This window comes from Oncorhynchus tshawytscha, linkage group LG19, assembly GCF_018296145.1.
Source record: "Oncorhynchus tshawytscha isolate Ot180627B linkage group LG19, Otsh_v2.0, whole genome shotgun sequence".
In the NCBI taxonomy this organism is placed as follows: domain Eukaryota; kingdom Metazoa; phylum Chordata; class Actinopteri; order Salmoniformes; family Salmonidae; genus Oncorhynchus; species Oncorhynchus tshawytscha.
The window spans coordinates 4,274,027-4,300,693 of record NC_056447.1 but is presented as its reverse complement, the minus strand read 5'-3'; the positions used below and the strand labels follow the sequence as shown (position 1 = coordinate 4,300,693).

General features: G+C 42.6%; 2 protein-coding genes across 3 annotated transcripts; one reads left to right on the top strand and one right to left on the bottom strand.

Annotated features, from left to right (window-relative positions):
- The first annotated feature begins 436 nt into the window (after positions 1–436).
- On the top strand, positions 437–15,343 carry LOC112218253 (proteasome subunit alpha type-1). Its single transcript, XM_024378897.2, has 10 exons — positions 437–542; positions 3,593–3,637; positions 3,798–3,899; positions 4,090–4,193; positions 4,536–4,624; positions 4,926–4,996; positions 5,131–5,260; positions 7,077–7,156; positions 7,350–7,454; positions 15,108–15,343. The coding sequence occupies exons 1-10, from the start codon at positions 540–542 to the stop codon at positions 15,165–15,167; spliced, it is 789 nt and encodes a 262-aa protein (XP_024234665.1). The 5' UTR covers positions 437–539; the 3' UTR covers positions 15,168–15,343.
- ric3b (RIC3 acetylcholine receptor chaperone b) lies at positions 13,269–26,234 on the bottom strand. 2 transcript variants are annotated; one of them, XM_042301272.1, is made up of 7 exons: positions 25,962–26,234; positions 24,139–24,362; positions 23,698–23,779; positions 19,292–19,385; positions 17,438–17,568; positions 16,919–17,169; positions 13,269–16,750 (listed from the first exon to the last, which is right to left on the bottom strand). In XM_042301272.1, exons 1-7 carry the CDS (start codon positions 26,071–26,073, stop codon positions 16,031–16,033), a joined length of 1,614 nt encoding a protein of 537 aa, XP_042157206.1. In that variant the 5' UTR covers positions 26,074–26,234; the 3' UTR covers positions 13,269–16,030. The 2 variants fall into 2 exon arrangements, with proteins under 2 accessions (XP_042157206.1, XP_024234658.2); XM_024378890.2 differs by having other exon boundaries at positions 13,269–17,169; positions 25,962–26,233.
- Between the last annotated feature and the right edge of the window lie 433 nt (positions 26,235–26,667).

Here is a 26,667-nt window from a genome sequence, read left to right as displayed (position 1 = left end):
ATGTCCCTAGAAAGAGCCATTAAACGCTGAAAACTTTTTATGGTGAGCCTGAAACACCATGAGTGGTTTGTACAGAGAAATTAAGATTTCTATTAGCAGAGGTCCTTGAGGTGTGACAATTTTTCTGAAGAAAAAAAACAGGTTACTGAAGGATATTGTGTATTGTTGTTGTGTATTGTTGTTGTTGACATTCAAAGTGCTCATCTAGGCACACTGCAATTATGCCTGTCATTGCAAAAAAGAAATATGCTATAACAAAATTTATTCTAGTTATTGCATCCTCCGAGGACCATGAATGTGAAATAAACTTAAATAATCAAAAATCTAAATTTACTTTCAGAATTGACAGGAATCCTGGCATTAAAAGTACATTTAAACATAGATAGCTGTCTTTGGTCAGGTCAAAATGAGTAAAGTTTCCAATCTTTGATGGCATTTCGAATTTTCATCGACTGGACAGACTTCTGAGATCTACTGCTTTGCCTTACGTGACAGATTTAGGAAATTAAATCAAACCAAGTCACAGTTCAGCAGCAGAGATGGTAAGAGTGTATAAAGCATGCGTTTTGTTTGAAGCTTGAATATTTGCTTAAATAATACAGATTGTTGCATACATTGAATGACAAAGGTGTTTGATAAAGATGCTAGCTATCACTCGTTAAAATGATTATCTAGTCTATGAACACTAACGTTACGAAACGAGTGCACTGTGAGTAAGCATTAAACATAGCTACTACAGTAGCGTCTATGGACGTTTATGATTTTGCACGAGTTTGCCAATACGGCAGTAGCTAGCTATCTAGCTAGCTGTAATAATAGATTAAATAAAGTATCCAACCTAGTTTATGTAGCTAGCTAGGAGCTAACATAGCTAGCTAGGAGCTAACATAGCTAGCTAGGAGCTAACATAGCTAGCTAGGAGCTAACATAGCTAGCTAGGAGCTAACATAGCTAGCTAGGAGCTAACATAGCTAGCTAACGGTAGCTCATTTAGATGGCTGGCTAGCTACCGACCTGTGTTAGCTAGCCAGCCTAGTAAATGTTGAGTGTTTCACTTTCGTTACCCAACTTTTACCGAATGCCAGTGCTCTTTGCAGTCAACCTATGGATGCAAATTGAAAACTTCTAGCTAACTAGATGCTTTCTTCCAACTGTTTGGGACCAGCTACTTTGTTGCTTGAACAAAGCTATCATTCCTGTTGTATCTCTGAAACTTAAAACATGTTCGACGTCATGAGAGGTGCACCCATAGAGGTCCTATTCTAATTCTGTGGGTGCACTCATGAACCAGAATCTGGCTTAACAGGAAACGTTATGGCGAATCTCCTTTAAACCCAGGAAGCAGCCATTCAATTTGCCACCAGTCACCAGCTGTTCAAATTTAATAACGTTAAAATACGTTCGTTACTCAACAAATATAGAGTTTATTTTTTAAATTGTGTAAAAATACGTTAAAGTACTACTTAAGTAGCTTTTTTGGGTGTGTGTAGTGTGTACTTTACTGTTTATCTTTTTGACAGCTTACTCTACTTACGTTACATTCCTAATGAAAATAATGTAGTGTTTACTCCATACATTTTCCCTGATACCCAAAAGTACTCGTTACATTTCGAATGCTTAGAAGGACAGGAAAATGGTCCAATGTTCCACACATCAAAAGAACATCCCTGGTCATCCCTACTGCCTCATATCTGGCAGACTCACTAAACAGAGAACATCCCTGGTCATCCCTACTGCCTCATATCTGGCAGACTCACTAAACAGAGAACATCTCTGGTCATCCCTACTGCCTCATATCTGGCAGACTCACTAAACAGAACATCCCTGGTCATCCCTACTGCCTCATATCTGGCAGACTCACTAAACAGAGAACATCCCTGGTCATCCCTACTGCCTCATATCTGGCAGACTCACTAAACAGAGAACATCCCTGGTCATCCCTACTGCCTCATATCTGGCAGACTCACTAAACAGAACATCCCTGGTCATCCCTACTGCCTCATATCTGGCAGACTCACTAAACAGAGAACATCCCTGGTCATCCCTACTGCCTCATATCTGGCAGACTCACTAAACAGAGAACATCTCTGGTCATCCCTACTGCCTCATATCTGGCAGACTCACTAAACAGAGAACATCCCTGGTCATCCCTACTGCCTCATATCTGGCAGACTCACTAAACAGAGAACATCTCTGGTCATCCCTACTGCCTCATATCTGGCAGGCTCACTAAACAGAGAACATCCCTGGTCATCCCTACTGCCTCATATCTGGCAGACTCACTAAACAGAGAACATCCCTGGTCATCCCTACTGCCTCATATCTGGCAGACTCACTAAACAGAGAACATCCCTGGTCATCCCTACTGCCTCATATCTGGCAGACTCACTAAACAGAGAACATCTCTGGTCATCCCTACTGCCTCATATCTGGCAGACTCACTAAACAGAGAACATCCCTGGTCATCCCTACTGCCTCATATCTGGCAGACTCACTAAACCCAAATGCTTCATTTGTAAATTATGTCTGAGTGTTGTCCCTGGCTATCTGTAAATATATGTTTTTAAACTAGAAAATTGGTCTGTCTGGTTTGCTTAATATAATGAATTTGAGATGATTTATACTTTTACTTTTGATACTTCAGTATATTTAAAACGAAATACTTTTAGACTTTTACTCAAGTAGTATTTTACTGGGTGACCTTTACTTGAGTCATTTTCTATTAAGGTATCTTTACTTTTACTCAAGTAGAACAATTGGGTACCTTTTCCACCACTGCAAGCAACTGAAGAAAACAATCCTATTCGACACCTTCAATGCACAGGTTGTAAGTCTACAACAGCTCAATAGACTGGAGGTGCCGAATAGGCCTTTTTTCCCATTACATAAAACATTTTATTTAGACCTTTTTTGGAAGTACATACCATGATGGCAGTAAATTACGATAGTTGCTAATTGAAACTTAATTTGATGAGTAATAAATGTATTTTGAGATTATTACGCTTGAAAAGCAGGTCAATGGCTGCTTCCTGGGCTTAAAGGAGATTCGCCATATCAACTTTTCCTTTAAGGGTAGATTCTGGTTTAGATGCTCCCCCATAACAGTTGGCTGTAAACAAAGCCACAAGATTGGTTTCTAGCTGGCTCTATAATTTATTTATAGCAATGCAATACCTTTGTCTGGAAGAGTCTAGGATGGCAAACACATTCTGTGTTGAGGTGCAGTCCACAACAGTTTTTTGGTCGATAACTCATTGCAATGCAAGAGAACTACATAAGTAAAACATTTCATGTGTATTGCTAGACAAATGTACGTTGAAAATATTGACACTACTGCCTTTTCTCTCACTCTCTCTCGCTCTCACTCTCTCTCTCTCACTCTCTCACTCTCTCTCTCTCTCACTCTCTCACTCTCTCTCACTCTCTCTCTCACTCTCTCTCACTCTCTCTCTCTCTCACTCTCTCTCTTACTCACTCTCTCTCACTCACTCTCTCTCACTCTCTCGCGCTCTCTCTCACTCGCTCTCTCTCTCTCTCTCACTCACTCTCTCACTCGCTCTCTCTCTCTCTCTCTCACTCGCTCTCTCTCTAGTTCCGTAACCAGTACGACAACGATGTCACAGTATGGAGTCCTCAGGTAAGGGACTTTTTTTTGCCATATATGGTCATGATTGCTTGCAACTTTCTCACGTACTCACTAGAGTGTGAACATTAAAATGTATCTAAATTTTTAGGGAATGAGGTTCCCTGCAGTGACTCCCAAATAAGTTAACGTTATCGATGCACTTGTGTTTCAGGGGCGCATTCACCAGATCGAATACGCCATGGAGGCGGTGAAACAAGGTTCGGCCACAGTGGGGCTCAAGTCCAGAACCCATGCAGTCCTGGTTGCTCTCAAGGTATTCCCCGTTAATATCCCAGTTCTATTCTACACTGACTGTTTTGGGTTTTCAAGAGTTGCATAGGAGCTACACTGGGGTATCAGGAAAACGGTATGTCTTTTACCTGCTACATTGGACGCGTGGCGTGAGCCACTCGCAGTGACTGTCAATGGGCTGTTGAGTGAGACTGGTGTTTGTTTCTCCACAGCGAGCCCAGTCAGAGCTGGCTGCTCACCAGAAGAAGATCCTCCACGTTGATGAACACATTGGCATCTCCATTGCCGGGCTGACTGCAGATGCCAGGCTACTCTGGTACCATTTACATGATTATTATTATTTATTTTTAAAAAACATTTGAGTCATTTAGCAGACGCTCTTATCCAGAGCAACTTACAGGAACAATTAGAGTTAAGTACCTTGCTAAAGGGCACATTTACAGATTTTTCACCTAGTCAGCTCGAGGTTTCGAATCAGCAACCTTTCGGTTACTGGCCCAACGCTCTGGCCGAACACTAGACTACCTACAACACACACACACACCAGTTGTCCAGTTGTAGAAATAAAATGTATGAAAAACCATGTGTCTGTGTGCAATGTATGTCCACTGTAATTTGTGTTAAGATTTCCCCTTTTTTCCCCTTCTATCTTCAACAGTAATTTCATGAGGCAGGAATGCCTGGACTCCAGGTTCGTGTTTGACAGGCCTCTCCCAGCATCGCGCCTCGTCACTCTCATCGGAAGCAGTATCCTTTCAGTCTTGCTTTCAATGATTGATCCCTAGAAGCCCGCACCCAGTTTGCCATGCATTAACATTTTGCTTAGTTTAGGACAGTCCTAAAGGAACGGTTGTGCTCATGGTTACTGAAGGGAGCTACACCAGGGGACCCCAAAACAATATGTTTGAAACTTCGATACTCCAATAAAAATGTATGCAATGTGTCAATGTCAAAAATGTCACTTTCTTGAGATAAGCGGTGAGGTTTGGGAAATGGAGCGCTGTGCTCTCTAGACAGTTGACAAGGTACGCCTTGACCAGTCCCTCAGAAACTCAAATTCCCACACAGAGGTATGGAAGAAGACCCTATGGTGTGGGACTGCTTATCGCTGGCTACGATGTAAGTTAAAAAAGTCATCTTTTAAGGGAAACTATGTATGCTGATCAAGGTGTGTAAACCTCTGTATATGTGATTCTTAAAGCAATACTTATTAGTAATGTGAAGTAACAAAGTCATTTGGTCTCTTCTTGTAGGACATGGGGCCTCATATCTTCCAGACCTGCCCCTCTGCAAACTACTTTGACTGCAAAGCCATGTCCATTGGAGCTCGCTCCCAGTCTGCCCGCACATACCTAGAGAGACACATGGACACCTTCCTGGACTGTGAGAGCATGCACACATCACAATTACTAACACAAATGCATACCTGAGGGCACACATATGTCTACTACACATACTATAAAGTAGATACTGTTTGAGGCTTGTTCGCTGTATCATATCTCACTCACACACACCTACAGTTGAAGTCGGAAGTTTACATACACTTATGTTGGAGTCATTAAAACTCATTTTTCAACCACTCCACAAATTTCTTGTTCACAAACTATAGTTTTGGCAAGTCGGGTAGGACATCTACTTTGTGCATGACACAAGTCATTTTTCCAACAATTGTTTACAGACAGATTATTTAACTTATAATTCACTGTATCACAATTCCAGTGGGTCAGACGTTTACAAACACTAAGTTGACTGTGTCTTTAATTAAACAGCTTGAAAATTCCAGAAAATGATGTCATGGCTTTAGAGGCTTCTGATAGACTAATTGACATAATTTGAGTCAATTGGAGGTGTACCTGTGGATGTATTTCAAGGCCTACCTTCAACTCAGTGCCTCTTTGCTTGACATCATTGGAAAATCAAAAGAAATCAGCCAAGACCTCAAAAAATTGTAGACCTCCACAAGTCTGCCTCATCCTTGGGAGCAATTTCCAAACTGAAGGTACCACGTTCACCTGTACAAACAATATTACACAAGTGTAAACATTGTGGGACCACGCAGCCGTCATACCGCTCAGGAAGGAGACGTGTTCTGTCTCCTAGAGATGAACATACTTTGGTGCGACAAGTGCAAATCAATCCCAGAACAACAGCAAAGGACCTTGTAAAGATGCTGGAGGAAACAGGTACAAAAGTATCTATATCCACATTAAAACAAGCCCTATATCGACATAACCTGAAAGGCTGCTCAACAAGGAAGAAGCCACTGCTCTAAAACCGGCATAAAAAACCCAGACTACAGTTTGCAACTGCACATGGGGACAAAGATTGTACTTTTTGGAGAAATGTCCTGTGGTTTGATGAAACAAAAATAGAGCTGTTTGGCCATAATGGCCATCGTTATGTTTGGAGGAAAAGGGGGAGGATTGCAAGCCAAAGAACACCATCCCAACCGTGAAGCACGGGGGTGGCAGCATCATGTTGTGGGGGTGCTTTGATGCAGGAGGGACTGGTGCACTTCACAAAATAAATGGCATCATGAGGGAGGAAAATGATGTGGATATATTGAAGCAACATCTCAAGACATCAGTCAGGAAGTTAAAGCTTGGTCGCATATGGGTCTTCAAATGGACAATGACACCAAGCATACTTCCAAAGTTGTGGCAAAATGGCTTAAAGACAACAAAGTCAAGGTATTGGAGTGGCCATCACCTGACCTCAATCCTATAGAAAATTTGTGGGCAGAACTGAAAAAGCGTGTGCGAGCAAGGAGGCCTACAAACCTGACTCCGTTACACCAGCTCTGTCAGGAGAACTGGGCCAAAATTCACCCACTTATTGTGGGAAGCTTGTGGAAGGTTACCAGAAACATTTGACCCAAATTAAACAATTTAAAGGCAATGCTACCGAATACTAATTAAGTGTATGTAGACTTCTGACCCACTGGGAATGTGATGAAAGCAATAAAAGCTGAAATAAATAATTCTCTGTACTATTATTCTGACATTTCACCTTCTTAAAATAAAGTGGTGATCCTAACTGACCTAAGATGGGGAACGTTTACTAGGATTACATGTCAGGAATTGTGAAAAACTGAGTTTAAATTTGGCTACGGTGTATGTAAACTTCCGACTTCAACTGTACACGTTCAGCACCTGCTCTGTGCATTTATCCTTTTGTCCATTGCATTGACTATACTCAGGTAATCTGAATGAGCTGGTCAGGCATGGTCTGCTTGGGCTCAGAGAAACACTCCCAGCTGAACAGGACCTCACCACTAAGGTAAGCTTATATGGGCTCAACCAACCTGTCATAGCCCTCATGTTCACCACAGTTCAGGGCTGTGTTCATTAGGTCACCCAACATAAATGTTTTAAAACGTTTTGCAACGTGAAAATAAAATGCTGTCCCTCTCTGTTTGGTGCCTAATGAACACAACCCTGGGCTTTACTGAGTAGCTCTCCCTGCCTTTCAGAATGTCTCCATCGGCATTGTAGGGAAAGACATGGAGTTCACCATCTACGACGATGATGACGTGGCTCCTTTCCTTGAGGGTCTGGAGGAGAGGCCACAGAGAAAGGTAAGAGTCGACTTGGAGTTACTGTGGAAAGTGGTTGGATTAATGCTAGCCTGGATCCACGCTGAAACAGAACAATTCATTTGGTATCCAGGCTAGGATAATGCACTCTCAAAGATATTTGGAGATGAGATTATAATAATATTATAGAATGGTTCACAAACATGACATCACAAATTTCACTTGATGGTCCCGAACAGTCAAAATCATGTTTTTCATGAAATTGGATGACATTTGGATGAAACCAGATCAATCAGATGTATTTATCAAGCCCTTTTTAGATCAGCAGATTAGATCAAGCCGAGCCTGAATCCCCAGAGAGCAAGCAATCCAGATCAAAGTAGGAAAAATACCTGCCTCTAAAGTTTGACCACAAAGTGTATTTATTTGGCTTTTTTAAATGTTTTATTACAGTAGTTACACAGCAAGAATAAAGTCATTTGATATACATTACCAATCAAAAGTTTGGACACCTACTCATTCAAGGATTTTTCTAATTTTTTTAAAACGACATCAGAACTATGAAATAACATGGAATCATGTAGTAATCAAAAAGACCAAGTCTATATTATGGCAAGAACAGCTCAAATAAGCAATGAGAAACGACAGTCCATCATTACTTTAAGACATTTTTTTTAAGACAGTTTCTTCAAGTGCAGTCGCAAAAACCATCAAGCGCTATGATGAAACTGGCTCTCATGAGGACAGCCACAGGAAAGGAAGACCCAGAGAAACCTTTGCAGCAGAGAAAAGGTTTATTAATGTTACCAGCCTCAGAATTTGCAGCCCAAATAAATGCATCAACTATTCATGGTCAAATTGCTGCAAAAGAAACCACTACCGCCAACCCCCTCTTTTACGCTGCTGCTATTCTCTGTTTATCATCTATTCATAGTCACTTTAACTGTATCTAGATGTACATATTAGCCCGACTAACCCCGCACATTGACTCTTTACCGGTACCACCTGTATATAGCCTCGCTACTGTTATTTTCACTGTCATTTTACAGTTTTTAATTTTTTTCTTTTTTTTCTTATCTATTGTATACCTAATACCTATTTTTTACTTAAAAATTGCACTGTTGGCTAGGGCTTGTAAGTAAGCATTTGACTGTAAGGTCTACACCTGTTGTATTCGGCGCACGTGACAAGTAAACTTTTTGATTTGATTACTAAAGGACACCTTTTAATAAGAAGAGACTTGCTTGGGCCAAGAAACACGAGCAATGGACATTAGACCGGTGGAAATCTGTCCTTTGTTCTGAGGAGTCCAAATTTGAGATTTTTGGTTCAAACCGCTGTGTCTTTGTGAGACGCAGAGTAGGAGAAAGGATGAGCTCTGCATGTGTGGTTCCCACTGTGAAGCAGGGAGGAGGAGGTGTGATTGTGTGGGGGTGCTTTGCTGATGACACTGTCAGTGATTTTATTTAGAATTCAAGGCACACTTAACCAGCATGGCTACCACAGCATTCTGCAGCGATACGCCATCCCACCTGGTTTGTGCTTAGTGGGACTATCAATTTGTTTTTCAACACAATGACCCAACACACTTCCAGGCTGTGTAAGGGCTATTTGACCAAGAAGGAGAATGATGGAGTGCTGCATCAGATGATCTGGCCTCCACAATCACCCGACCTCAATCCAATTGAGATGGTTTGGGATGAGTTGGACCGCAGATTGAAGGAAAAGCAGCCAACAAGTGCTCAGCATATGTGGGAACTCCTTCAAGACTGTAGGAAAAGCATTCCAGGTGAAGTTGGTTGAGAGAATGCCAAGAGTGCAAAGCTGTCATCAAGGCAAAGGGGTGGCTATTTGAAGAATCTCAAATATAAAATGTATTTTGATCTGTAATTTTTTTGTTTGTTTACTACGTGATTCCATATGTGTTATTTCATAGTTCTTATTCTACAATGTAGAAAATAGTACAAATAAAGAAAAACCCTTGAATGAGTAAATGTGTCCAAACTTCTGACTGGTACTGTACATTATATCTAGGTAGATAGCACTTATACATGTTTTCAGTCATAACTATTATAGAACAGCCTTTAAACACACCCACCAGCTACTCTCAGTCCATCCCACCTATCTCCGTAAACCACCCTCTTATGATTTGCATGTGCCATATATTTTTCAACTGTGCTGTGATGTTCCACATAATTTCTGAATCTGTCTAATTGTATAGTATCTACAGGTTGTAAGTTAAAGTATTATATTGTTGATTGACTATGGTTTTCCAAATCTCCCAACAGTGCTATTTATAGGGTTAATTTTTGGGTAGGGTAGGGTTATAGGGTTAAATGTTGTGATTTCTCAGGCCATTCCTGAACCTGTGACCAAAAACAATAAGTGAGGGCAATACCAGAATAAGTGATCTAATGATTGTTTTTTTGTCGAAAAATCTGCAGCTTAGATGGTTGTATGCTCCATATATACGGAACAAAAAATATAAACGCAACAGGCAACAATTTCAACGATTTTACTGAGTTACAGTTCATATAAGGAAATCAGTCCATTTAAATAAATAAATTAGTCCCAAATCTATGGATTTCACATGACTGGGCAGAGGCGCATCCATGGGTGGGCTTGGGAGGGCATAGGTCCCACCCACTGAGGAGCCATGCCCGTTCAATCAGAGTTTTAACCCCACAAGGGCTTCATTAGACAGAAATACTCCTCAGTTTCATTAGCTGGCTGGTCTCAGATGATTCCGGAGGTGAAGAAGCCGGATGTGGAGGTCCTGGGGTGGCGTGGCTACACGTGGTTTGCAGTTGTGAGGCCGGTTGGATGTACCGCCAAATTCTCTAAAAGGACAGAGGAGGCTTATGGTAGAGAAATGAACATTGAATTCTCTGGCAACAGCTCTGGTGGACATTCCTGCAGTCAGCATGCCAATTGCACGCTCCTTCAAAACTTGAGACATCTGTGACGTTGTGTTTTCGGAGGGGAAAAATGCACATTTTAGTGACCTTTTATTGCCCCCAGCACTGTGTAATGATCATGCTGTTAAATAAGCTTCTTGATATGCCACACCTGTCAGGTAGATGGATTATCTTGGCAAAGGAGAAATGCTCACTAAGAGGAATGTAAACATGTCTGCACAATTTCAGAGAAACAAGCTTTTTGTGCGTATGGAACATTTCTGTGATCTTTTATTTCAGCTCATGAAAGCTCAGTATACATAACATTCTGTTCGAATCGAGCATTGTTTTGCATATCACTTCATAAACCACGTGCCAAGGAATCGGCACATCCAATCTCTTCCCAACTATTTTTACAACCTGTGTGGCGCCACAGTCAACGTTTTGGTCCTCAAGTAAAGCTGATCATCAAGTTACTGGTCCTTTCCCCCATGCCAAACACTTGAGGTGGTGGGATTATTAAGGGGTTTTTGAGAGAAGAAGAGAAAAAGAAGCCTAATTTTAATACACCAATGTTAATGTCTTATTCTTTTACCTAATTTAAATAAGTACCATGTAACCAACATTGCAGAAGGCGTGTGGTTTACATATGTAGATTGATGTAGATCTTTGCCTTTCAAGACAATTCGATACGTTTCAAGATGTAGTGCATTCGGAAAGTGTTCAGACCCCTTGACTTTTTCTACAATTTGTTACGTTACAGCATTATTCTAAAATGGATTACATTTTTAAAAATCCTCATCAATCTACACACAATAGCCCATAATGACGAAGCGAAAACAGGTTTTTCAACATTTTTCACATTTATAGAAAACCAAAATACCTGGGAGACTAGTCAGGATCGAGGCAAATATGAACAGAGCAAAGTACAGAGACCCTTGATGAAAATCTGCTCCAGAGTGCTCAGGACCTCAGACTGGGCTGGTTACTTTCTAAGGTGTTGCAACTGACATTTATTTTCCAATTGAAAGAGAACCACTACTTTTTATTTGTTTCACTCCACTATTCCGATCAGCAAAATAATGTTCTGATCTGGTTTGAACCCCAAAACAGTACTGGTTTATATCATAGTCCGTTCTGGACTTGGGGACTGTGAAGAGACCTTTTTTTGTTTTAGTTTTATTTTACCTCTCACAAATACAAGTAGTGAAGTCAATCTCTCCTCCACTTTGTGCCAGGAGAGATTGACATGCATATTATTAATATTAGCTCTCTGTGTACATCGAAGATCCAGCTGTGCTGCCCTGTTCTGGGCCAATTGCAATTTTCCTAAGTCCCTTTTTGTGGCACCTGACCACACGACTGAACAGTAGTTCAGGTGCGATTAAAACTAGGGCCTGTAGGACCTGCCTTGTTGATAGTGCAGTTAAGAAGGTAGAGCAGTGCTTTATTATGGACAGATTTCTCCCCATCTTAGCTACTGTTGTATCAATATGTTTCGACCATGACAATTTTACAATCCAGGGTTACTCCAAGCAGTTTTGTCACCTCAACTTGCTCAATTTCCACATTATTCATTACAAGATTTAGCTAAGGTTTATTGTTTAGTGAAGGATTTGTCCCAAATACAATGCTTTTAGTTTTAGAAATATTTAGGACTAACTTGTTCCTTGCCACCCACTCTGAAACTAACTGCAGCTCTTTAAGTGTTGCAGTCATTTCAGTCGCTGTATTAGCTGACATGTATAGTGTCGAGTCATGCGCGTACATAGACACATTGGCTTTACTCAAAGCCAGTGGCATGTCATTAGTAAAGATTTAAAGTAAGGGGCCTAGACAGCTGCCCTGGGGAATTCCTGATTCTACCTGGATTATGTTGGAAAGGCTTCCATTAAAGAACACCCTCTGTGTTCTGTTAGGCAGGTAACTCTTTATCCACAATATAGCAGGGGGTGTAAAGCCATAGCACACGTTTTTCCAGCAGCAGACTATGATCGAGAATGTCAAAAGCCATATTGAAGTCTAACAGTTTAGAAGGGAGGAACTCAAACTTGTATTCCTTAGGCTGGGATCCGCACCATGCAGCTGTTGCAACAGCACATTTTTCACTGGCTCTCTGCTGGTGCAAATTCATTATGCCCATTCTGTTGAAAAACATTTCGTAAATGTGACGAAACGGGGAGGGACCTACCTGAATTTGTCCAATAGAGACTTTAGTTTTGCTCTGTTTGCTTCCATTTGTTTCGTAAACGGTTTCCGTAATGAATACACCCCTTGTTGCAAAAACAATGATCGATAGGCAGCTTAAACTGCTTAAATTCAACCGTTATTGGGTTAAAATACACACACACACACACACATTATTATATATATATATATATATATATATATATATATATATATATATATATATATATATATATATATATATATATACAGTGGGGAGAACAAGTATTTGATACACTGACGATTTTGCAGGTTTTCCTACTTACAAAGCATGTAGAGCATGTCTGTCATTTGTATCATAGGTACACTTCAACTGTGAGAGACGGAATCTAAAACAAAAATCCAGAAAATCACATTGTATGATTTTTAAGTAATTAATTATCATTTTATTGCATGACATAAGTATTTGATACATCAGAAAAGCAGAACTTAATATTTGGTACAGAAACCTTTGTTTGCAATTACAGAGATCATACGTTTCCTGTAGTTCTTGACCCTGCTTATAGGTTTCCGCTTTCATCTGTGTCAGCTGCACTTGGGTCGGGAGGGACTCCACATACAGCATACATCAACCATTTCAGGAATTCTTCTTCCGACACTCCCAAAATGACTCTTTTAATAGGTGCCCTGCTCTGTAGCTCAAAGCACGACACATCATATTCTCCAAATTTTGTGAGTTCCAACACCTTAGACACACACAATTTGATGAAGCCCACTTCTTGTGATTTTTAAAAAACTTTACACAAAGCATTCTAAACTACTTTGGATGTCTTCAATGGGTTCACCAAGTCAGGCGTCCATCATCTCAGAAAACATAATTCCCCATTGTATCTTGTAGGAGTATCAACACTAGTATCTCACATCAATTTAGCTTATTTCTTTCCATTTCTTTGGACGAAAGTCCATTTTTTTTTCATTTCCACCACCAACCGGTGGCTCCACCTCCGCCATTGTCTTCTTCCTCGTGCCTCTCAGTACACACGACTGGTTCGCTATGTCAGAAATACCCGCTCACTTTTTAGACTGGGATTCAGGAGGCAGGATTATTAAGGGCTTTTCATGACATCACAAAAAGTATCATTTTAATACACCAAAGCTAACATCTTATTCTCTTAAATCAAATCAAATCAAATCAAATTACCTAACTTAAATAAGTACCACCATGTAACCAACATCGCAGAAGGCGTGTGGTTTACATAGCTAGGTAGCTAGTCTACTGGTGCAGAAATTTGACTGCAGTGTGTCAGTAAATACTTGTAAAAACATTTTTTATGATATTCTTCTAATGTTTCCGCTTTCATCTGTGTCTGGTGTGAGCTCATTTTTTTCTTCCTGGTGCTAGCTAGTAACTGGCTAGCTAGGTCTTCAGCCAGCATGTTCAGATGCGCTGTGGCGTACAAACTGGTATCAATTGGTATCAAGGAACCTAACATTGGCCAGGAAAACATTCCCCACACCACCGCCACCAGCCTGTACCGTTGACACCAGGCAGGACGGGTCTCAGAACGGACTCATGCTGCTTACGCCCAATCCTGACTGCCATCAGCATGAACCAGGATTTGTCGAACCGGGCGATGCTTTTTCACTGCTCAATTGTCCAGTGTTGGTGCCCACTGGAGCCACTTCTTGTTGTTTGAGGATGAGAGGGGAACCTGGTGTGGTTGTCTGCTGCAATAGCCCACCCGTGACAAGGACCGACTAGTTTTGCGTTCTGTACACCAGTTCTACTGCGCCGTTAGTTGCCTGTTTGTGGCCCGCCTGTTTGCTTTAGGATTCTTGCCATTCTTTGACCTCTCATCAACGAGCTGTTTTCGCCCACAGGATTGCTGCTGACTGGATGTTTTTTGGTTTGTTGCACCATTCACGATAAACCCGCGACACAGTCATGCGTGAAAAGCCCAGGAGGCCGGCCGTTTCGGAGATACTGAACCGGCACGACATGCACCAACGATCATACCACACTCGGTTGCTTAGGTCACTCGTTTTGCCCATTCTAACGTTCAGTCAAACAGTAACTGAATGCCTCGATGCCTGCTTTATAGATCAAGCCACTGCCATGTGACTCGCTGTCTGTAGGAGGGAACCTAATAAACTGGTCACTGAGTATGTATGTATATATATGTATATATATTTAATGAAAAGTACCCAGACCTCACCCTGAAATTGTCCAAGATGAGCTTGCTTGATAAACAGTGCTGCCAATTTCATTTGAATTTGCTAGCTAAACTATACAGCTAACATTTTGTCTATTGATACTGTTACAATAACCAAACAGTTGGATATAAACAAATCAGTAGTGAAACCATTATGTGGTGTATAATAGGATTGGATGTTGCATGCAATTTCAATGTTGATTTGTGTATCAGCAAATTTGCTTGAGATAATCTCACTGCAACACTGCGTCCATGTTGCTTGACATAAGCATTTTCAAAGAACCTAGTCAAGGTGAGCTTCCCTCCCACTCAGTATTTTTTCAGACTTCCTGGTAGTTTGACATAAGAAATGACTTTTGTTTTCCATTTTTATCTGAACGGTAATCAAGATGTGATGTGTCCCGCCCTGTGTGTCCTAGGTTATCGGGGCTGCAGATGAGCCTGCGGCAGACAAACCGGATGAGCCAATGGATATCTGAGACTGAGGATGCAGAATGATGACACACTTTGTCACACTGCGGTGTCCAGAAACCAAATCCAGCTCAGCACCCCTCGCTGAACTGCCATGGGTCAATTCTGTGCAGCGACAACGTGCTACTCAATGAAAATAAGTTAATTGTATGCTTTCCGCTAATAAAATTGGATGTTGCTTTTCTATTGGTAGAATGTTACATTCTCTGTAAGTAATACACCCTTTTTTCTGAACTTAGGTGCCATTGTTGTTTTTGTTTGTCACACACTTGAGACAAGGTTGTTGTCAAACCAGAATATTTTATTTGTGAGATTCCACAGTAGTTACTTTGTTTGTAACACTGACATACGGGTATATAGTCATCAGTAGTGAATAAATGGTGTATTAAAGTGAATGCTTTTCAATAACTTATACCCATGAAATAAGATCATTCCCATGTATTCTAATGATGCTTTATTGCACTAAGAGGACAACAAGCATCCTCTCAAGCCCAGATGTGAATCAAGACCGTAGGAGCACAGTGCCTTCCAAATCATTCAGTTCACTGTAATGCGCATTGTGCCAAAGCTATTATGCGATAGTGAACATCTGAACAAAGCATTGGTACAATACTGTGGGTATGACTTCTGCTTCAGACTGTCACTTAGGAAGAGATACCATCTTTCTCGGGTGGAGCTTTTTGATCCTATGTTTATAGACTGGCTACTGCTAACCTTCATGCTATGGCCCATCCTGTTTGGAAGCATTGGAGGCTAGGAAGAAATGTTGCTAGACGGGCATAGCCAGACTCAAGCTTGTGGGGCGGCGCACTCTACTTTCCCAATTATAGGAAGGAATTTAGGGGAAGTCAATCAACTGTTTTTTTTTTTGTCATTTCTTCTGCTTCTTGTTCCTTTTCCTTCTAACACGAGAACGGCTAGTTGACATCTCCGTTGACAGGTTAACACCGTCCTTTTCCTCTCGCTCCAACATGGTGGGCATCTTCAGTGTAAACTCAAGCTCCTCCTCTGCACCACCCCTGTCTTCATCAGCCAGACCCAGCTTGTCATTGGCCCCACCCTCCTCCCTGTTCATTCCTGCTTTCTCCACCTCAGTCCCACCCACATCACGCTTAGCCCCACATTCCTCATTCCCAGTGGCCAAATCAGCACCTCCCTCCTCATCAGTATTCAAATCAGCCCCTGCCTTAGCTACACCTACATCGTCCTCAGCCGCACCCTCCTCCTGGTCAGCCCTGCCCTCTTCTTGGTCAACCCTAACCACCTCCTGGTCAACTACGCTCTCTTCCTGGTCAAGCCCACCTTCTTTCTTGTCAGCCCTGCCCTCTTCCTGGTCAATCCCAACCACCTCCTGGTCAACTACGCTCTCTTCCTGGTCAAGCCCACCTTCTTTCTTGTCAGCCCTGCCCTCTTCCTGGTCAATCCCAACCACCTCCTGGTCAACTACGCTCTCTTCCTGGTCAAGCCCACCTTCTTTCTGGTCAGCCCTGCCCTTATCCTGGTCAACCCCAACCACCTCCTGGTCAGCTACGCTCTCTTCCTGGTTAAGCCCAACGTCTTTCTGGTCAGCCCTGCCCTCTTCCTGGTCAACCCCAACCATCACCTCGTCAACTACGCTCTCTTCCTGGTTAAGCCCAACGTCTTTCTGGTCAGCCCTGCCCTTATCCTGGTCAACCCCAACCACCTCCTGGTCAGCTACGCTCTCTTCCTGGTTAAGCCCAACGTCTTTCTGGTCAGCCCTGCCCTCTTCCTGGTCAACCCCACTCTCCTCGTTTGCCACACCCTCTTCCTGGTCAGACCCACCCTTATCCTGGTCAGCCCTAACTGCCTCCTGGTAGTCCCCACCCTCCTTCTGGTAAGCCCCACTCTCCTTCTGGTAAGCCCCAACCTTCTCCTGGTCAGCCCCACACTCGTCGGTCCTGTCTGGCTGCTCTTCGGTGCTGGTCGCCTGGGTATGGTCGTATCCACAGAATGGCTCTTCCCAGCATGGATGGGGATCCTCTGGGAAACCTAATTCAACCATGGATACATAAACAGTATATCATTACGTTTCCATACAGCCCTCAGGGGCACTAAACCCTACTTACTGTATGTTACACCAAAATCTTGTATATCCGTATTGTGGAATGTGGATAACGTATTCAGACAAGTCTTGAATGACGTCATAAAAGAGCCAAAGTTTGACTTCCATTTAAAGAAGCACAAATGACATGTTGTTTAGAAGAATGTCCACAGTGGTGTGGGGTGGTACAGAAAAAGGGCTTCGATCCCAGTCTACCTTCCCAGTGTTGAGCCCCCATCTCTGCGGGGGCAACCCCCTCCACCAGGCGGCCTTCCTGCATCACCCGCGTGATCTCTCTCAGCTGGAGAAGCAGTCTCTCCTCCTGGTCGGCACTCACCCCTGTCACCCTGCAGGGAGAGCAGCAGAAGCATAGGTAAGTATGCTTAAGGCAGCGATTCCCAAACTAGGAGTCGTGCCTGATGTGAAAATGGGGTCGTGGGAGAATTTCCAAAATTCAGAGGAAGAAAAATATTCACACATTTTAGTTGTTGCTGATACACATACACACACACACCTTATAATATCGTCTTTGTATCTCAAAATCATTATGTGGTTAACCTTAAAAAATACAAAAAAATAAATAAATCTAATCTAAAAGATCAAATTCAACCAGAGCGCGCCGCGCCGATCATGGGAAAAGGCTGCACTTGACCGTTGCACTTGAATCATTCACACAGTGAAGGGCTAGGCCCGTTACGATATGAAACCACGCACTATTGCAGAGACTTTGATATTCCCGGCTGCAATTGATAAGGTGAAAACAATGTGTGGTGAGGCAGAGGCACATAAGTATTCAGACCATTTGCTATGAGACTCGAAATTGAGCTCCGGTGCATCCCGTTTCTATTGATCATCCTTGATATGTTTCTACAACTTGATTGGAGTCCCCCTGTGGTAAATTCAATTGATTGGACATGATTTGGAAAGACACACACCTGTCTATATAAGGTCCCACAGTTGATAGTGCATGTCAGAGCAAAAACCAAGCCATGAGGTCGAAGGAATTGTCCGTAGAGCCCCGAGACAGGATTGGGTCGAGGCACAGATCTGGGGAAGGGTACCAAAAAAATTCTGGTAGCATTGAAAGTCCCCAAGAACACAGTGGCCTCCATCATTCTTAAATGGAAGAAGTTTGGAACCACCAACTCTTCCTAGAGCTGGCCACCTGGCCAAAGTGAGCAATTGGGGAAGAAGGAGAGGTGACCAAGAACCCGATGGTCACTCTGACAGAGCTCCAGTGTTCCTCTGTGGAGATGGGAGAACCTTCCAGAAGCACAACCATCTCTGCAGCACTCCACCAATCAGGCCTTTATGGTAGATGGAGCCACTCTTCAGTAAAATCCACATGACAGCCCACTTGGAGTTTGCATTGAGAGACAAACTATTGTCATTCACAATGGATGAAAAAAAGAAACCAGACTTGGTTGAATTTCTGCGTAATGAAAAGAACATGTCTCCTTGTCTATATGTAACAGACATATTTGGGAAATTGAACGCAAGCATGCAGAGAATACAAAAACATTCTACAGATGAGTGACCGAATTGCAATTGACTGTCATAGCCCCACATTAAACATATGTGTTTGTGAGTTGAGAAGACAATCAGAAATACTGTTAAAATGTTTTTCAATTGACTGCCATAGCCCCAAATAAAAGTAAACATTAGCTGTTAAAATATATATATATATATATATATATATATATATATATGTGGTTATGAAAATGGGGTCGTGGGCCAAAATAGTTTGGGGACCCATGACTTAGGGTCTACCCATTAGAATGTATTACAGGTATGCTAATTAAATCAATGGGACATGCAATAACAGTTAAGTACACACATTAATAGCAATGTAAATACATTGTTCAATTCAGATTGTATTCAACAACATTTTCTTCCTAAATTTAAAAAAAAAAATGTATCCAATATTTTGGCCGGCAAAAATGGTGTAAGGTGGGAAAGGAACGAGACCCAGAATATATATATTTTTTTAAATTGAATATATGTGTTTTGGTTTTGGCAAAGAGAGACTGAAACGAGAATAAATGAGAGATGTCCATGTAAACAACAAACCTTTCAGGACTGTAGCTGGCTTTGGACACAATCCTCTCCATCACCATCTCTGTCTCCCTCAGCTTATCCTGCAGCTGAGTCAGCTCAAAGTCCGCTAGAGAGGAGAGCGAGAGGAGGAGAGAGGGTCAGTTAAGACCTTTCAGGATGGAGGAGAGAGGGTCAGTTAAGACCTTTCGGGATGGAGGAGAGCGAGAGGAGGAGAGAGGGTCAGTTAAGACCTTTCAGGATGGAGGAGAGCGAGAGGAGGAGAGCGAGAGGAGGAGAGAGGGTCAGTTAAGACCTTTCAGGATGGAGGAGAGAGGGTCAGTTAAGACCTTTCAGGATGGAGGAGAGAGGGTCAGTTAAGACCTTTCAGGATGGAGGAGAGAGGGTCAGTTAAGACCTTTCAGGATGGAGGAGAGAGGAGGAGAGAGGGTCAGTTAAGACCTTTCAGGATGGAGGAGAGAGGAGGAGAGAGGGTCAGTTAAGACCTTTCAGGATGGAGGAGAGCGAGAGGAGGAGAGCGAGAGGAGGAGAGAGGGTCAGTTAAGACCTTTCTGGATGGAGGAGAGCGAGAGGAGGAGAGCGAGAGGAGGAGAGAGGGTCAGTTAAGACCTTTCAGGATGGAGGAGAGCGAGAGGAGGAGAGAGGGTCCGTTAAGACCTTTCAGGATGAAGGAGAGGGTCAGTTAAGACCTTTCAGGATGGAGGAGAGAGGGTCAGTTAAGACCTTTCAGGATGGAGGAGAGAGGGTCAGTTAAGACCTTTCAGGATGGAGGAGAGAGGATCAGTTAAGACCTTTCAGGATGGAGGAGAGAGGATCAGTTAAGACCTTTCAGGATGGCATTGTCTGATTCATTGTCTGAAGTGAAGCTAAACTATTTGATACAGTCGTGGCCAAATATTAATTTCCACAAAGTTTTCTGCTTCAGTGTCTTCAGATATTTCTGTCAGATGTTACTATGGAATACTGAAGTATAATTACAAGCTTTTCATAAGTGTCAAAGGATTTTATTGACAATTACATGAAGTTGATGCAGAGTCAATATTTGCAGTGTTGACGCTTCTTTTTCAAGACATCTGCAATCCGCCCTGGCATGCTGTCAATTAACTTCTGGCCACATCCCGACTGATGGCAGACCATTCTTGCATAATCAATGCTTGGAGTTTGTCATAATTTGTGGGTTTTTGTTTGTCCACCCGCCTCTTGAGGATTGACCACAAGTTCTCAATGGGATTAAGGTCTGGGGAGTTTCCTGGCCATGGACCCAAAATATCAATGTTTTGTTCCCCGAGCCACTTAGTTATCACTTTTGCCTTATGGCAAGGTGCTCCATCATGCTGGAAAAGGCATTGTTCGTCACCAAACTGTTCCTGGATGGTTGGGAGAAGTTGCTCTCAGAGGATGTGTTGGTACCATTCTTTATTCATGGCTGTGTTCTTAGGCAAAATTGTGAGTGAGCCCACTCCCTTGGCTGAGAAGCAACTCACACATGAATGGTCTAAGGATGCTTTACTGTTGGCATGACACAGGACTGATGGTAGCACTCACCTTGTCTTCTCAGGACAAACTTTTTTCTGGATGCCCCAAACAATCGGAAAGAGGATTCATCAGAGAAGATGACTTTACCCCAGTCCTCAGCAGTCCAATCCCTGTACCTTTTGCAGAATATCAGTCTGTCCCTGATGTTTTTCCTGGAGAGAAAATGACTTTACCCCAGTCCTCAGCAGTCCAATCCCTGTACCTTTTGCAGAATATCAGTCTGTCCCTGATGTTTTTCCTGGAGAGAAAATGACTTTACCCCAGTCCTCAGCAGTCCAATCCCTGTACCTTTTGCAGAATATCAGTCTGTCCCTGATGTTTTTCCTGGAGAGAAAATGACTTTACCCCAGTCCTCAGCAGTCCAATCCCTGTACCTTTTGCAGAATATCAGTCTGTCCCTGATGTTTTTCCTGGAGAGAAAATGACTTTACCCCAGTCCTCAGCAGTCCAATCCCTGTACCTTTAGCAGAATATCAGTCTGTCCCTGATGTTTTTCCTGGAGAGAAGATGACTTTACCCCAGTCCTCAGCAGTCCAATCCCTGTACCTTTTGCAGAATATCAGTCTGTCCCTGATGTTTTTCCTGGAGAGAAGATGACTTTACCCCAGTCCTCAGCAGTCCAATCCCTGTACCTTTTGCAGAATATCAGTCTGTCCCTGATGTTTTTCCTGGAGAGAAGATGACTTTACCCCAGTCCTCAGCAGTCCAATCCCTGTACCTTTTGCAGAATATCAGTCTGTCCCTGATGTTTTTCCTGGAGAGAAAATGACTTTACCCCAGTCCTCAGCAGTCCAATCCCTGTACCTTTAGCAGAATATCAGTCTGTCCCTGATGTTTTTCCTGGAGAGAAAATGACTTTACCCCAGTCCTCAGCAGTCCAATCCCTGTACCTTTAGCAGAATATCAGTCTGTCCCTGATGTTTTTCCTGGAGAGAAAATGACTTTACCCCAGTCCTCAGCAGTCCAATCCCTGTACCTTTAGCAGAATATCAGTCTGTCCCTGATGTTTTTCCTGGAGAGAAAATGACTTTACCCCAGTCCTCAGCAGTCCAATCCCTGTACCTTTAGCAGAATATCAGTCTGTCCCTGATGTTTTTCCTGGAGAGGAAAATGACTTTACCCCCAGTCCTCAGCAGTCCAATCCCTGGACCTTTAGCAGAATATCAGTCTGTCCCTGATGTTTTTCCTGGAGAGAAAATGACTTCACCCCAGTCCTCAGCAGTCCAATCCCTGTACCTTTTGCAGAATATCAGTCTGTCCCTGATGTTTTTCCTGGAGAGAAAATGACTTTACCCCAGTCCTCAGCAGTCCAATCCCTGTACCTTTTGCAGAATATCAGTCTGTCCCTGATGTTTTTCCTGGAGAGAAAATTACTTTACCCCAGTCCTCAGCAGTCTAATCCCTGTACCTTTTGCAGAATATCAGTCTGTCCCTGATGTTTTTCCTGGAGAGAAAATGACTTTACCCCAGTCCTCAACAGTCCAATCCCTGTACCTTCTGCAGAATATCAGTCTGTCCCTGATGTTTTTCCTGGAGAGAAAATGACTTTACCCCAGTCCTCAGCAGTCCAATCCCTGTACCTTTTGCAGAATATCAGTCTGTCCCTGATGTTTTTCCTGGAGAGAAAATGACTTTACCCCAGTCCTCAGCAGTCCAATCCCTGTACCTTTTGCAGAATATCAGTCTGTCCCTGATGTTTTTCCTGGAGAGAAAATGACTTTACCCCAGTCCTCAGCAGTCCAATCCCTGTACCTTCTGCAGAATATCAGTCTGTCCCTGATGTTTTTCCTGGAGAGAAAATGACTTTATCCCAGTCCTCAACAGTCCAATCCCTGTACCTTTTGCAGAATATCAGTCTGTCCCTGATGTTTTTCCTGGAGAGAAAATGACTTTACCCCAGTCCTCAGCAGTCCAATCCCTGTACCTTTTGCAGAATATCAGTCTGTCCCTGATGTTTTTCCTGGAGAGAAAATTACTTTACCCCAGTCCTCAGCAGTCCAATCCCTGTACCTTTTGCAGAATATCAGTCTGTCCCTGATGTTTTTCCTGGAGAGAAGTGGCTTCTTTGCTACCCTTCTTGACACCAGGCCATCCTCCAAAAGTCTTCGACTCACTGTGCTTGCAGATGCACTCACACCTGCCTGCTGCCATTCCTGAGCAAGCTCTGTACTGGTGGTGCCCCAGTCCCGCAGCTGAATCAACTATAGGAGACGGTCCTGGCGCATGCTGGACTTTCTTGGGCGCCCTGAAGCCTTCTTCACAACAATTGAACCGCTCTCCTTGAAGTTCTTGATGATCCGATAAATGGTTGATTTAGGTGCAATCTTACTGGCAGCAATATCCTTGCCTGTGAAGCCCTTTTTGTGCAATGCAATGATGACGGCACGTGTTTCCTTGCAGGTAATCATGGTTGACAGAGGAAGAACAATGATTCCAAGCACCACACTCCTTTTGAAGCTTCCAGTCTGTTATTCGAACTCAATCAGCATGACAGAGTGATCTCCAGCCTTTTCCTCGTCAACACTCACACCTGTGTTAACGAGAGAATCACTGACATGATGTCAGCTGGTCCTTTTGTGGCAAGGCTGAAATGCAGTGGAAATGCTTTTGGGGGATTCAGTTCATTTGCATGGCAAAGAGGGACTTTGCAATTAATTGCAATTCATCTCATCACTCTTCATAACATTCTGGAGTATATGCAAATTGAGGCAGCAGACTATGAAAATTAATATGTGTGTCATTCTCAAAACTTTTGGCCACGACTGTATGTTTTAGAGAGAAACTATTTCAATGAATGTTGCTGTTTCTTTGTATAGAGTTATCAATATAACTGATTCTTAAAGAGGAACGATTTAAGAATCGTGAGATTACAGTTTGTAACTCACTGATCTTTCTCTTCCGGTTCTCTGCTCTCACTGAGGGAAATCTGGGTTCAGTAGGTACAGCACACTTCCCCTTTGAGGTTATCTTTTGAGAAGAGAAAAAAACAGTCTTCAACAATAGGGTTTAAACATACAACACGGGCATTTGATTTGGACCTTTTCTGTGAGAAAAGGATACAATGGACTGTGTTTCCATGCGTGTCTTCCTAGTATGTGCATGTGTACGCATGTTAGGGCCAGACTACTTGATTCACGGTTTGTATTCAATACATTTTCGCATGCAAACTTTTTGTCTTTGGCCCCGTTGTACATTTAAAACGCTAACATGCCTGTACTCTAAATCATTTTCATGAGAGTACTGGAACACACACATTCTTTAAAATGCTCAGCCCTATTGTCTGTGCGTGTATGCATGTATCCTATGTCAACCCCACTACACCGCACCTTAAACAGGATGTAGAGGATGTAAAGAAGGATCGCAAAGCCGTAGATGGGGATGATCTGCCCTGCCAGGTTGGACTTGCCCCCGGTCCCTACCCCTGTGCCCCCACCCCCCTTAGCCCTGGCGATAGCCTCGGTGTTGTGTGCCCTGGTGGACCCAGCAGCCCTCTGGCCCTGACTGTCCGGAGCCATCTGACGGTGCACCATGGGAGGAAACCGTCCTGAACCTGCAAAGCAAATGTGGTAGATGAACCTGATACTGTGATATACTGGAATTAACATACTGGATATACTGGAATAACAACTTTGTTTGCGACGGTGAGTTGGACTTACGCTGTTGTGATAAGGTAGCCCTGCTGTGGTAGCCTTGCTAATACAGGGTGGATGGGTTTACGGAAATTAAATATTGTGTTGGATGAAGGGCGGGCGGGTTGAACAAAGAGACAATACCTTAATAAATCCATAAATGTATTATTCTTGTGCAATGTATGTCTTTAGGCTACATTCAGGTTATTTTAGACTATATGGCATTAGTGCATAAGCCTAAACTTTAGGGCTGAACTGTACATGAGTCAAATAGCCGACATGCCAATCGCCAAATGCTTTTGGGAACAGGCAGAAAAAGTTAACGTCAATCCACGGAGCCAAAAATAACCGTGTCTGAGTTTAATTCAATAAGAGGAAAGCTGCAAAATGGAGAGTTGAAAATAAAGAGAAGGGAGGGCCAGAAAAGTAGGCTAATGTTTGGGAAAGATTTGGTGAAGTGGAAGGAGAGGACGACAGCAGCGCCGGCTATGTTATGTGTGATGATTGTGAGGCGCTACACAAATTCGACAAGTCACAAGATGGGGACTTCAAATAGGCCTGTGGCACATCAAGGGAAGCCTACTGTTCAGATGGGTTAAATGGAAACTGAAATCTGGACACTGACTGTAAAACCTATAAACTCTCACATAGCTTTTATATTAAGTCCTGCAGAATTAAGCATTTTTTTGCAGTAAAATAGTACACAAAATGTTTACTTGGGAACAGGAGTAGAGAAATATGATTTCTTTATTTCAGCATCTTGAGAGAATGTGAATGATCAGCTAGCACCTCAGATGGTATCTCTCTTTATCAGCATCATAAAAGCTGATAGTATTTCAACCAAAGGTTTATATTTCCTTACAACTGGTCAAACTGATGTAAATTGGAAATTTTGCACAGAATTTTTTTACACCAAGTTATTGCATTTTCTCCCTGGTCCCTAAACGTCTTTGCTCCGTGAAAGATGACAGGGAACACTTTACCAATGTCAACTAGATTGAAGCCTTCATTCTATCGATGTATGACATTATTCTGGTGAGCATGGGTTTATTTAGTATTTTAGGGCAACATAATGACAGCCTACATGCAAGCTTCTCTTCTACCTAATTGATAGACAAGTTGACTAACAAATAGCCTACCAAAATCTCGGAAATTATAGGCAGAAACATATCTAAATCAGGCAACAAAAAAATCGTCCCCACGTCTTTGACAGTAACCTGTAGCGCAATTTCTATATTTGCGTGTTGGGGTCGGGTGCGGGACTCCGATTTGAACTTTTTTTCACATAAAGTCAGGCTGTTGCGGGTGAACAAACAGCTGACCCACCACTCCTCCCCGGCGATGACAGCGCCCTCTGTAGGGATGTAGCTGGTATTTATTCAAAGATAACCAGAAATAAACGACGATGTGCAGAATTTTTTTTTTGTTAAAATGCAAGGAAAGGTAAGCCTACGTACGAATCTATAAAAGTTAGCTAGAATAATAAAGATATTTAACATTTTTAGAGCGTTAAACCTTACCCTCGGTCTGTGCACCCTTCCCTCCGCCTAGCAGCATTTTCGGAAGCAGAAGAGCAACGCAGAGCACGAGACAAGACACGAGCGTAACCTTTTGAAATGTTGACATCGACATTGTTACAGCCGCACGGTTGCTTTTGCAGGGAAATGTACTTAAAAGGCAACACGAATACACAAACAATTCAACACAGAGGGTCAAGTGGATGCTGCGTCGGGCTCCTCAGCATCATCCATTTGTGCACACGTCCTTCGCTGAAAAACGGAAGTGTAACCTTTGTAGTGGATGCACCTCTCCAGTAGATGGCGCCAGAGAACCTTTATTCATTTCGACCAAATAGAAAGGAAAATAGAAAGGCTGTGATGGCACTGCATCCATTTTTTTGTAAATATGGTAAAGTCGTTTTTTGAACTCTTTATTATTACTGTCTCTATGTGATAGATTAGATATTGGTAATAACTGGGAAAAGTACCCCCTTTGCATTGGACAAGGCCCCGAAGCTCATCTCATCTGTCCCCCCATATTTTTCAGGCCAGCCACTCCCTTACTACATAGTCTATAGATTAGCCCAGTATACATTGCCCCATAACATGAAATATGACATGCTATTACTCCTACCATGTAGATACAAGGAAACCACTATCTGTGAAGCTCAGAACTGAGCATCCCTTTTCACACCACGGGAGCCAAGACAATATGAGCCAAGACATG